Below are 13,037 nucleotides of genomic sequence, written 5' to 3'. Positions count from 1 at the left end.
TTTTGTTCTGAAAGTTTGTGCGCCTGAGCAAAGTTGTTCTTTATTCACATTTTATTAAAGTAAAGCTTGGCGTCATGAATTGTCTCTAGTGAAGTGCCTAGCAGTGGTGCTTGTGCTTCTTTATTGCTGCCTACCTAGCAGACTTTAACCTTCCCCATTAGGTAAAAGTATGTACTTCATTCTTCCTCATCCTTGCGAGCTTTACTGAGGCATCTAGTCACTCCTCTCTAAATCTTGACTTTCTAAAACTGAAGGTGTCTGGACTGCTGTGGGAAGACAATTTTCTTACCCTGGGAAGCTGAACCACATTACTTGTAATGAATTTTTTTCTTGCTGATTTCTCTGCTTCTTCATTTACTCAGATGTGTGACACAGCTCTTTCTTTTGTGCATGCTTGTCCAAGCGTCTTTTCCTTCTGACGCATTCATGTCTTGTATAGATGAGGCAGGAGTCATTTGAGATAACACTGTTCTTTGAAAACAGGTCACCACTTTCCATCTCTCACCATGTATAAAGCAGAGGAGAGTGGAAACAACTCTGCAATTCTTTCTTGCTGCCCAGGCTACAAGACTGAAACCAACATATTCAGTCAGCTTTTTTTTTTTTTTTTTTTTTTTTTTTTTTTTTTTTACAGCATATGCCACACTCGACCTTGATCAGTCATTAATAGCTAGAGGTAAACAGATTGGATATTTTTGCCTCTGGGCAGAAAAGTCTCTTCAGTTCCAGGAGTCTCCTCTTCATGCAAGACATGACAGATTTCAAATACCATAACTTACATCCAGTCTTCTTATGAGGTAGGTGTTCTCATTCATGATGGGCACTCACACCCTTTTTGAGGAGTGAGGGTCCCTCTGGATCTTGAAGGAGGGGAAGGCTGCAGATTGCTGCAGGCGATCTCCAGGAGCGTGCTACTAGTGGGGGAATCATTCCCTGGACCCAGTGCATGTTGTTTTTAAGGAGACTCTCACAACTTTGAATGTGGCACCACTTTTCTCCCCTACAAGAGGCTATTCTCTGTGGACAAAGACCTCCTGCTCCAAGGCAGAAGTATCTCCCAGTAGAAGAAACTTCCTGGAACAGACCCCAAGAATGCCTTAGCACCACAATCTCCTTCTGACTTGATACCTCGGAAAGATTTGTTGCTCCTCTCAAGTAATGACACCTCAGTACTTAAGCTTGTAGCATAAAAACACCCAGTACCAAAAAACTTCATAGGAATATTTGCTATGGTCATTAAAACATTCCCTGTTTGGCAGTTGGATCTGGTGCTGTTCTGTCATATACCTCACTGGTCCCAAAGTATCCTCTGACTTGTTCAGGGAGTCCAAATAGCCCACATCACCTCTGAGCTCTATTCCTTAAGGTAGGTGGAAATCCTGCCAAGGTAGTCAGGGATTGGTTTCTTGTTCCAGGTGTGCCACAGACTCATTCTGGACTTGATTGAATAAGCAGCTTTTCAAGAGGATAAAGGTGATTTACATGGACAGGAAGATGGCAGCCTTCCTTTGAAATAACCTCAAGATCTGAAACAGACAGGTTTGAATTAGCTTCACTTTCCACTTAAAGGCAAAAACCCAAATAGTTTCTCAAGTGGATTCCTGTGGTAAAGCTACATGTTAAATGTTTTGAGTAATATGATTAAACCCAGATTGGTGTAAATCTTTAGAATCCCATTATTGAATTCATTGGTGTTATTTTGTGGTTTTTAACATGGACTGTGCCTCTGTCACAATCATAGCTAAATGCAAAGTATAAGAGAACTCCATCACAAACACACGTAGTGCAACCTGAAAATGCAGTACAAAACCTGAAAAAACAGAAGTGAGAGCCAGGATAAGAATAATGAAATAAGAGGTTGTTGCAGAGGCAGTTCTGCTGTGGTTTGAGAGTGACTCTTTATCGTTGCAGTGATCCTGCTAACTTTTCCCTCAATTCCAGATGAGCAGCTGACTGCACAAATGTAATCCCCATTAGGACAGTTGTACATGGGGGGCAAACGAAAGAAAAAGACCAGTGCCATACATATGTTTATACTGATTGTGAAACTTAGTGGTAGATACATGTATATAAAAATAACAACAGAGTGCCCATATCTGACAGTTTTTGTTAGGCAATTACATAATGCCACACTGCATGACATTGTGGTTTTAAATAAAATCCCTTACCAGAAAAGGCAGCGAGCATTTCTTAGTTTCTTATGAACATGCTTACTCTCCAGATGACACTAGATCATCTTTTTACCTTATGTCAGTCTAAACAGAATATGCTTTTCCCTATAGAATAAGTTTGCTTTAGAAAGCTAATGTTTAAAATAAGGGGAAGCAGATCGATGAACTGCTCCATAAGGTGTGTCGGTCCTTCTTCTCTCTCTCCCCTCTCTGCCCCCCCGCCCCAGATTATGCAGGTTAAACAGTTTGTGACACTGTCAGTTTACTTTGCCTGTCTTTTCCTTGTCCATGTGGCTGCTTTGCTCATGGCTACCAGTGATTCCACTGTGGCTTAAGGAAAGATGAAAATGCAGGTACATACTAAACTATAGCCTAGCTAAGATACCATCTCTCAGTCTCTTCCCTAAGAATTGATTCAGTTTGTTTAATTTGAATTCATTGTGCCTTCCACTGTATTTCCCTTGCTTACAATCCGTATCTATCTGGAAGGAGATACTCACCTTCTGCTTTCTTAGATGTTATTACTACAAAGAAGACAGTCTCATGGAAATGAATAATGTGCTCCCGTATGATTTTTGTGTAGGTAAAGATAGTTCTTTCTCTACTAACCTCCTATGTGCTTGGGCATTGTCTTATTGAGATCCTCTCAATTCCAAAGACTCCACTGTGCATCTCCTGCCATTTACAAACTTGAAAACTCAGAAAGCAAAATAAGAGCTATGCACAGCATCTTGTTGTTTGCCTTCATTGCACTCCGTTAGACTTTAAGCCAGAAAGTTCCCACTGAAGATGCTCGTTATTTAACAATTTGTCTATACTTCTCGATATCAGAAGTTGTCACAGCTCTGAGGAAAAAAACACAACAGCTGTCCTTGCATATTACATTGAATACTTACAGCTGCTCCTAAAACAATGGCCAATTTAAAGGAAATTTTAATAAAATTATTATCATGTGGCTTGGAAGAGTCGACAATGAAAGTGAAGGCCATTAAATATGACTTTTAAGATGCAAAGGTGTGCTAAAGACAACACCCAAGGCTTTATCAGATGAGTTAAGAGATGGGAGTTTTGAATAAGAAGGTGTATTGGGGCACGAGGCTGACTAGCTAGTCAGGTGCAGCAAGGCCACGGCTCCCATGTCTGCCTCTGTTTCCATGCTAATAAATGGGAAAAATTACGCTGACTTTTCTCTTGCTCAGTGTTTGGAAATCCTTCATGCAAAGTTCCACAATGAAAACTTAGAATTATTTACATAAGTCTTTTCATAAAAAGGCTCCATGATTACTAATCTACAGTTACATACATAATATAGCACCTCTGAAACACAGACTAGGAATACAATAGATTATAGCACTGTACAACAACAAGCAGAAAACTGAGATCTTTTTTTCCCCAAAGTAAGCTCCTGAATTTTGCATGAAAAGTGTTACAGGATTCCTGTCCACATGGAGACTTAACATTAGGTAACCGCAGTAAACTGCATGGTATTCAGTTTACCTACAGTGCTTTAAAAATGATGAAGGACAGTCAGCCCGGGAGAAGTCAGATCTGTGGTTCCAGAAAGTCTAGATATTTCAGTCACAACCTGAGAGCATTAAACTGTTCCTCCTGGCTTAAAATGAACTTCTGCATATGGCAAGGTGCCATTCAATCCCACCGCATCATTTAGAGAAAAGTAAGTCCATACTGTTACTGAGCTTATACTAGTATGTGCCAGCATTTGTTGAGGTAAGAACTCTACAGTTAATATTTGCCAGCCTCTGTGATTCATACAAACACAGAAAGGCATTAAAAAAAGAAAAATAATACACTTTGAACTCTTTTCCAGACAATTTTCATGATCCTTTTAACACCTCCTATAAGAACACAACTGAACTTTCTCTACATACATCCACACCAGAGTAGAATACAGATTTGATTCACTTCAGTGGGAAAACCAGAAGAGCTTGACTAAAGAAATATAGACAGATGCTTTCTGGATAAATCTTTAAATATGCCTTAGATAAATATCTGCACCAAAAGCATTACAGTTGCTGCAGCTCTGTTGAGTTTCTTAGCTAGTGATAGCAATATTGATTGTAGCTTCTCCTTTGACACATTGTTTATTATCTTAAAATATTTTAAAACAAATTATGCATGTTTCGATGGACTATTTTGTTTGATCCCATTCTATTTGGAAAACAGATATATCAAGTCTGAGCTAACTGCAACTTTGAACATTAGTTAGAACATGATACTTTGTTGTGGTTTAGCCCCAGCCGGGAACTAAGCACCACGCAGCCGCTCGCTCACTCCCCCCTGGTGGGATGGGGGAGAGAATTGGAAGAGCAAAAGTGAGAAAACTCGAGGGTTGAGATGAAAACAGTTTAACAGGTAAAGCAAAAGCCGCGCACACAAGCAAAGCCAAGCAAGGAATTCGTTCACCACTTCCCATGGGCAGGCAGGTGTTCAGCCATCTCCAGGAAAGCAGGGCTCCATCACGCATAATGGTTACTTGGAAAGACAAACGCCATCACTCCAAATGTCACCCCCTTCCTTCTTCTTCCCCAGCTTTATATACTGAGCATGACGTCATGTGGTATGGAATAGCCCTTTGGTCAGTTTGGATCAACTATCCTGGCTGTGTCCCCTCCCAGCTTCTTCTGCACCTGGCAGAGCACGGGAAGCTGAAAAGTCCTTGACCAGTGCAGCAACAACTAAAACATCTCTGTATTATCAACACTGTTTTCAGCACAAATCCTAAACATAGCCCCTGGTATGAGGCCACTATAAAGAAAATTAACTCTATCTCAGCTGAAACCAGGACATACTTGCATTTCATTTACCCTAATTTGTAATCTTGGCATGAACCATAGAAAGATTTCCTGTCCTATCATTTGCAGACAACAATGCATCTTTTCTCCATTGGTGTGGCCCTGCGAAGTACTGACCTACTGCCATCTCCACTCAGGTGCAAATGTATGAATGCTGGTCCCTCACAGGATCATATCTGTGTTATAATGGAATAAATTAAAGCCCCTTGTCCACAGCTGAATCTCCTGTATGCTCACAGATGCCTTTGATTAAAAGAGTAGGCTATGCAGCCCTGATTTCCATTGTGAAGCACTGTGTCACCCAAATAATCCGACTCCCTTCACATGACTAGATGTAATAGTGAATGTTCACATATAAGCACAAAAATAGCAAACAACAAACCAGCATACAGAACCAATAAACTAAGTGTTCCCTGCCCTTACTCTTTCCAAGCAGAATCCAAGTAGTTCTGGTGATTTTAGTGAGATTACTCATTCAGTGGAATGCAAATAATGACACAGAAAGAATTGCAGATTGTTTCATAATGATAACAGTCACAGACAGCAACAGAGGAGTGTTTTATTTCAGACAGATGTAATTAAACACTTAGAACACACTTTACAAAAAAGAATTATTTTTTCAACAAGATTTCAAAAGTTGAGCTATTTTATACTAGGTAAAAGACACAATTCAATCCCTGCCACACAAATTTATAGTTTGCTAACTTCAATTGCTTAAGCTACTTGCAAGTTGCAAGTGAAAATTTATGTGAAACATTACTGGTTTATTTTCATTGAGTTGTAGGACAATTTAGTCAATAAATAGCATCAGAGATATTGTACAAATCCAATCTTGAAGGATTTCAATGTGTTCTTTTGTGTGTACCTTCAGAAGTGAGGAAAAATAACAGAGATGAAGACAACAGAAAAAGGAAAAGCTTGAGTGTAGACAGAATGGCATTACAAGAGGCTATGGAATAAAAAGTGGATAAAAAGGAGCCAAGAAAAAAGAGAAAGTAATACATTCAGAGAAGACAGGTCCTGGTAGGATCTTGAGAGCCTGTAGTCCTCAATGCTGGATCAGCTTTACTCACTTTCTACACATTTACTACCCATTTTTCATGGCAGATATTTGTCTTTTTGTGCTTTAAAACCTCTAATGAAAGAGATTCTTCAACTTTCTCATGCAATTTATTACAGTGCTTAACTAACCTTGTGTAGAAAGTATTCCATAATTCCTAACTTTACATCCTTTTCATGCTCTATATAATGTTTCACCTGATAACCATATAAGTATTTTAAAAAGCAGAGCCTCAATGAATTCTAACTGAAGGGCTGGGTGACAAGAAAAGTCTGTAAAACAAACCATAATCAAATAACATGAAGGCTTGTTTGGTCTTTGTGAAAGAACAGAATATATAGTTCAACTTCTGGAAGTGCAAAGTAGGGGAGACTGAGCTTTTCAAGACCGTTGTAAGGCAGTAACATTCCTAACTTTCATTAGCAGCTAAATGCTCTAAAGTCTTAGTCACTGGTGCCTAAGATTTTGTCACAGGATGTGAGCAGATTAATCCAAAAACCCATACAACACCCATTTGCATGTCTAAATGGAATATTTTGAGTGAAAATATGAGTAACAATTTGACTCAAAATACGTCTTAACTAGATGGATAGTTAAGACAACTGATAAAATACATTAAATTGTGTAATATCGTTAGCTCAGTGAAAAAAGCTATTATTCACATTGGAAAAATGGATCATGGATGCAAGTATGAAACCATAAAAAATGAATGGATGTATGAGAAGTCACAAGTTTTTATAATTCTTTTTTAGGAACAGAAAAGGTATTGGGAAAAAAAATTTAATTGTGCACTGACAGCACCTTGTCAGGTTAGCTTCATTATTCTTTCCAATCAAGTGCTCTCTTTCATGTCTTTCTTCAGTGAGGCTTTGATCACAGAATAACACAGGTGTAAGAAACCTCCAGAGGTCTCAAGTCAAACCTCCGGTGTGAAGCAGATCCAGCTGGAGCAGGTTGCTCAGGATCCTGTCCAGCTGAGTTTTTAATGTTCATTGTTTTGACTATTCATTTTGAATATTCACTTGATGCAGGAAAGCGTGAAAGAAAGCACTTTAAAATAGGTCCATATGGTTATAAAAGCAGAGAACTGGCAGCAAACCTGAGTGGCACATCCAATACCTATATCAGCTGGAACTTTTTAAAATAAGTAAGCAATTGTCTAGACTTCCAGTCGCCCTTGCTCATTCTGACTGAACAAACATTATAAAATTCTGCTCTTGGGGGAGATTTCCTAGAACAAGAAGTTACGTTATTTCAGTGTGGAGTGAAACACTCATTTTTCTTTTCCAGCCAAATAAATTTATTGCAAGAATACTGTTGTTTCATGTTTTATAAGAGTACAGAAAACCAGATGAAATAGTTGAATGTAATTATATTTCGTCCCAGAACAATAGCTTGAGAAATGTAGTTGCCTTTCATAACAGTGATTGTGGGTCCAACTTCTGGTAAGAGGTATAGCACAAATGTTGTTAAAGTCTCAGCCAGGAATTCTCTGTTTTAAAATTCCTGTTGGAGTACAGCCAGGCTTGTCACTCTTTTTTTCCTGAAGTTGGTTCTTAAGGCCAAGTCTATTTAAACAGACATTATCTTTTCTAATGTCCTGGATGAAATCCTGGCCCTATTGAAGTTAATGACTAAATTCCCCTCACTTCAACAGAGGCACGTTTTCAGCATATGTTTATAAAATGTTCCTTTTACAGTACCTCAAACATTTCCAGCCTTTTCCCACCTGCCTCTTGAGCCTCCCATAACTTATTAACATACATATAACCCTTCGGGCCACATCTTATAAACTTTTAAAGACACATTCAGAAGTCTTTTGCAGATTTTTTTTAGTGGGCTTCCTAGGAAAACAAGGTTTGCACAGTCATGCTGCCTGTTCCTCTGTTTGTCCCATTGTCTTTTAGCCCATATTTCAATTTCAGCCAGATCTGATGGAAACTAGAGGTCTCGCAGACATTACATCCACCAATTCAGTGCTGCTGCCCTGTGAGGTCAGATGTTAATGCTTCTGTTGGTGGGGCTTTCCAACCAGCAGGCACTGGCCCCGACACACGGCCGGGCGCGCTCCATGCCTCACGACGGGGAGCGAAACAGCCTGGGACGGGGGGAGAGTTTGCCCCGCCCGCCCAGGTAACAGGGAACCGGCTATTTGGGGAAGAGGGGAAGGCAGCCAGCCGCGGCTAGCCCCGCGGCCTCTGGAACCATTCGCTGTAGGCTGCGGGCGTGACAGGGCTATGACAGCTCCGCGGCCTGGCCACCGGACGGTGCTGGCCCGCGCGCTGCCGCGTGGGAACGAAAAGCCTCTGTGGGGCCTGGAGGGCCCGAGGAGTTTCGCGCACCCCGCACTTCAGCGGTACGATTCCAATATGAGCACTGACGACACGTGACGGAGCGCGAAGTACCGCGCCGGTGCCGTCTGCTAGGCACCGGTACGTCTTCAAAACTTTTAAATCCGAGGATTTCAGCTACAACCTTCCCGACCGTTGCGGGGTGCTGCAAACCCGTGAGGGAGGCGCCGCCGGTTTGCTTCTCGCCGCTTCCCCCCAAGGCCGCCACGGGTTTGCTCCGCCTTCACCCGGGCCTGTGCGGGGGAGCTCCGGGCCCTCAGCGAGAGGAGCCCCGGCCGCCACCCTGCCCGCGCCGCGCCGTGCCGTGGCGGGGCGAAGCGAAGCGGCGGCGCTTGGGCCCGCCGGGCTGCCGTCGGGGGGCGGGGCCGCAGCGGCAGCCATGGCGGCGCCCATCGTCCCGGAGAGTGACAGGTACCGGCTGCGCTGGCGGCAGCGCCGCTCCCGCCCCTGCCCGCGCTCCCGCCGCCGCAGGGCAGAGCAGCGCAGGGTGGGTCGGGGGCAGGGCCTCGGCCTCGCCGCGGTGCCGGGGGGCGGCGGGGCCCGGATCCCGCTGACCGCCTCCTCTCCTTCCGCGCAGCATCCGCAGGGCCGTGTCGCTGCTCAACGCCGTGGACCCGGGCCGGTTCCCGCGGCTCCTTTCCCGCCTTCTCCAGAAGCTGCACCTGAAGGTTGGCGGGGCCGGGGGCGGGGGGAGCCCGCAGGGGCCGCTTTCAGCAGGCGGCGGTGCCCGCCGGACGCGGTGTGGCGGAAGCGGCGGCTTCGCGTGTGCAGGAGCGGGGCTCGGCGGCCGCGGGCAGACCCGGGGCCCAGCCGGGTCCCGCCGTGGCCGCGGCCGCGCTGCTGCAGGCGAAGGCGCAGAAATGGGTCTGCGGCGCGCGGTCGCGGTGTACCCGAAGCAGAGCGACCTGCCGAGGCCCGCTCCTTCCCGCCCTCCCTCTCCCCTGCCGCCCTCCCTCTCCCCTGCCGCCCTCCTGCCGCGTCCTGCCGGCAGCATGGGCAGCCTGGCCTTCCCTGCCGTGGGGCGGGAAGGGAACAGAGCCGAGCCAGGAGGAGCTCAGTCCCTCCTCTGTCCAGGTGCTACCGAGTCGTCTTTTTGGGACAGATGCGACACTCTGTTTTGCTAAGGGACAATTACTTCCAAATTATTATTTTTTTTAAATATTTTTGGTCTTAAATTCATTCATTACTAATTGTTCAGCACTATTTCAGGTGCATTAAATAAGAACCAGTAATGAATGGCAGAAGGTGGATGGCGTGAGAACCCGTAATGCTTGTTATAACCTGCTTCCATCGCCTCCAGGTGCTGGTGTCTCTGAGAATGCTTTTGGAGGAGACGCAAGTTCCTTGGCTTTTTGCACAAACTCCGCTTTTACCTTCGCAGGGGAAAGACTAAATGCATATATATATTTTTTTTTCCTATTTCTGTATGTCCATCGACCAAAGCCATCTGCGGAATTGAGATTAAAAATAAATTCCATAACTGTTAGTGAATATTTTTGTCATCTTTATAGAAGACTTTTTTTTAATTGCGGAATAAATAATAAAAAATAAATAAATAAAATCAGTGGTCAGTTTCATCACACAGTGGCAAAAGTCAAGTGGAGACTAAATCTAACCTTGGCCCTAAATACTGCAGGGGAAACTGTAAGAGAAATGCTAAAACAGGACTTATTTTGTTGAGTTTCTTTATGTTTCAGTGTCAGATTTTGTTTATTCTCTTGTTTTGTGTTTAGAAAAAAATTTAAAAATATAGAATTTGTTTTGTATACACATATATATATACAAACTAAACATTAAAATATTACAGATTAGGAGTAGCATGGACAGAAAATACAAGTGTATTAAAGGTCATAATTCTGAGACTATAAGGATTGTTTTGACTGTTTGATTCAATTGCTGATTTTATTCCTACCAAAATTACTAGTTTGGATGCTGCTGTTATTGCAGAGGGTTTTCTCAATTGTTTTGCATGGATATTAACTCACTGGTAACTGGGAAGTGTCAACAACCTTTTTTTTTTTTTTAAAACTACTCTATAGTAGTTTAGTAGCTCTTCACAATTTTAATTAGCGTTTACATGAGCTAGAATGGTCTTTTTAATTTAGCCCACTCAGTTGATCTCATGAATCGTTCAGCTGGCCTTTCCAAAGTGTCTGACTCTAGGGCATGTTAAATTGCTGGAAACTTTAAATAAACTTATTAGCCTTAACAAAGCAGATACTCAGAGGTCTGCCTTTCCTTCTAACAGCTAACGATTCAAATAATGTTTCCATTTTGATACTCTTGTTACAGACATTGCAGTCATTGAAGTTTCTGTGTAATTGCCACACTTTGTTTATTCTGACAGTTCAATTGCTTTTTTGTGTAGCTTTGCAGTTTTGGATTACTAAGTGATCTAAATATGGTGTTTTGATGTCTGTCGCATAGATTTGTTAGTAAGTACATTTTAAAAGATGGTATTATCTGCAGTTAAATTACTATTTAATTTGCTGTGGTATAATAAATATAACTGCTGTATTTTAAAAGTACAGCACATTCTCAGTAACCTTCAGTAATATAGTAGGCTATAGATTCAATTCTGACTTTCAAAGTAAACATATGTTAGGTCTTTATTTCCTTTATAACAGCATGGGCAGTTTTCCAAAGAGTAGCCAGAGTGGAAGAAGCATATGTAACTAACTTCACTACAGTTTTGCCTTCTGTTTTCTTTGGGGTCTGATTCAAGTAAAGCTTTGTACTTTTCTTATTTTTATTTATAAAAGGTTGTTGGAGATGTTCTGATCGTTGAAAGAAAAATATTTCTTTAGTGTCTCTCAGGTGCAAAGAGACCACATTTTCTTGTGATGTATTTCAGGTAATCCTGATAAATTCTCACATGATACTGTTGGCTTTTAATTTTGATTTTCAGCAAGAGGAATTACATTGTATTTTTCTGTTGGAAAAGACCTTTACTTTGTTATTTCTATTTAGAAACAACTGGACAGCCACTATGTTTATAAAAATGGGGAGAAAGTTTTGTTTTGACAAGTATGTTCTTGGTCGCTAAATGGAATGTTAGGACTAACCATTTTTGTGCTTCAGGCTGAAAGTAGCTTCAGTGAAGAGGAGGAAGAAAAACTTCAAATAGCTTTTTCGTTGGAAAAGCAGGATCTTCATCTAGTTCTTGAAACTATATCATTCATTTTGGAACAGGTACCTTGTTTCTATCCTTATGAATTTATAAATATATATCTGTTTTTTAATCTGATTGTAGATTTGAAAAATATAAAAGTCAAGTTAAAAAGGAATTAGTGAAAACATGTAACTGTAGTCTATTATGTATGTTTGGAGGCATGATTTTATTGCTTTTGTTTGCATGCCTTCCTAATTTGGATTGGAGTCATTGCATTTGTGGAGTGAGTTTCCAGCTAATGTAAATATAGGTGGTGGAAGTGAGCTCTGCGTGACTCCAAGAGAAGTGTTGATAATTATGAGATACAGTCTTTCCTCTTATTCATTGTAAGCAAGCCAGCCATGCATTTTTTTAATTCCTGTAAGGAAAATATTAGATGGCATTATTGAGCCCTGCTTAAGTTACATGATGTGTCAGTTAAGGAAAATTTTCATGCACAGAAGCAGTCTGTACTGAGATGAACTGGCGCACCTGATGTAGCTCCAGTATCTGAATGAGTAGGTGACTGCATGGTGTAGAGCTAAATATCTTGTAAACAGAGAAGGTTTTCTGGTTCTACAGTCTACCACTACTGACGCTGGGAAGCCAATGTATTACCTGGTAAATATGGTAACTTTCTTGGAAATTGTCACAGCCGTGACATTATCCATCCATTTCATGCAAGTATGGTAATGTAGTCTGGGCAGAGGGCATGCATACTGATGGTCTGTTGTGGGATTTGAATCTTGTCCTCTCTTATGCATGTCAGTTTATGATTAGTTCACTTAGTTAACACATTCCACAGCATTAGAAAGAAAACAAACAAACAGTGCTCCCCATGGCTCCTATCCACTGAGAAATCAAAACAACACCTGAGGTCACATCCAGACTGGAATTTTGAATTTTCATCTCAACCAAACAGCAAACTTAGCTGTTTTATTGCCTGGTCTTAATTTCATCAGACTGCTTCATTTATATGATGATTATTGAAGATGAACAGAAAAAGCAGTTCAGTCTCCTGTAGGACTTACTTCTTTTGCATTTAAAAAAAAAAAAGGGAAGGATATTAATATCTGCCCAAAGAGGAATATGTGTTGTATGAGGACTCTCTTTTTTGTGTTCCTGCTGATAGCTATGCTTCTCAGAGTAGCTGCTTGTTCTCTCAGAGCATAACTTTTTTAACAACCCTTTGGTCTGTGGACACATTCTAGGTAATAAGACTGCTGCATGGTCTTTGCCGCATGTGTTGTTTCTTTTTTCTTTTTTTTTCCCCACCCTGGTGCTGACGGAATCCTGTTTGGAAAGTGGAGACCAGCATACTATATAGAGTGTTTACCACAAAAATTGATGCTAATAGGGAGGTTATATCTAACTCACCTTCTTTGGCAAACTGTTCCTGTCTTTTCAGAATATTACCTTGTAGTTCAGGCTTGCTTGAACAGTGTGAATTTCGAAAAGTTGTCCTTTCTTCACAGTCACAGTTGACTTCAA

At 41.6% G+C, this 13,037-nt stretch overlaps 1 protein-coding gene across 2 annotated transcripts in view; it reads left to right on the top strand.

Annotated features, from left to right (window-relative positions):
• Positions 1 to 8,467: 8,467 nt before the first annotated feature.
• Positions 8,468 to 13,037, top strand: part of COMMD10 (COMM domain containing 10) — a 112,903-nt gene continuing 108,333 nt past the window's right edge. The window contains exons 1-3 of one of the 2 annotated variants that reach the window (XM_072860462.1): positions 8,468 to 8,806; positions 8,973 to 9,063; positions 11,477 to 11,587. In XM_072860462.1, the coding sequence (XP_072716563.1) occupies positions 8,775 to 8,806; positions 8,973 to 9,063; positions 11,477 to 11,587 (234 nt within the window). In that variant the 5' untranslated portion in view covers positions 8,468 to 8,774. The remainder of the gene's footprint in view (positions 8,807 to 8,972; positions 9,064 to 11,476; positions 11,588 to 13,037) is intronic. The other variant, XM_072860461.1, reaches the window with a different exon arrangement.

The sequence above is a fragment of the Ciconia boyciana genome, chromosome 4 (assembly GCF_034638445.1).
Source record: "Ciconia boyciana chromosome 4, ASM3463844v1, whole genome shotgun sequence".
Lineage (NCBI taxonomy): Eukaryota > Metazoa > Chordata > Aves > Ciconiiformes > Ciconiidae > Ciconia > Ciconia boyciana.
This window is presented reverse-complemented; position numbering and strand designations above follow the sequence as displayed.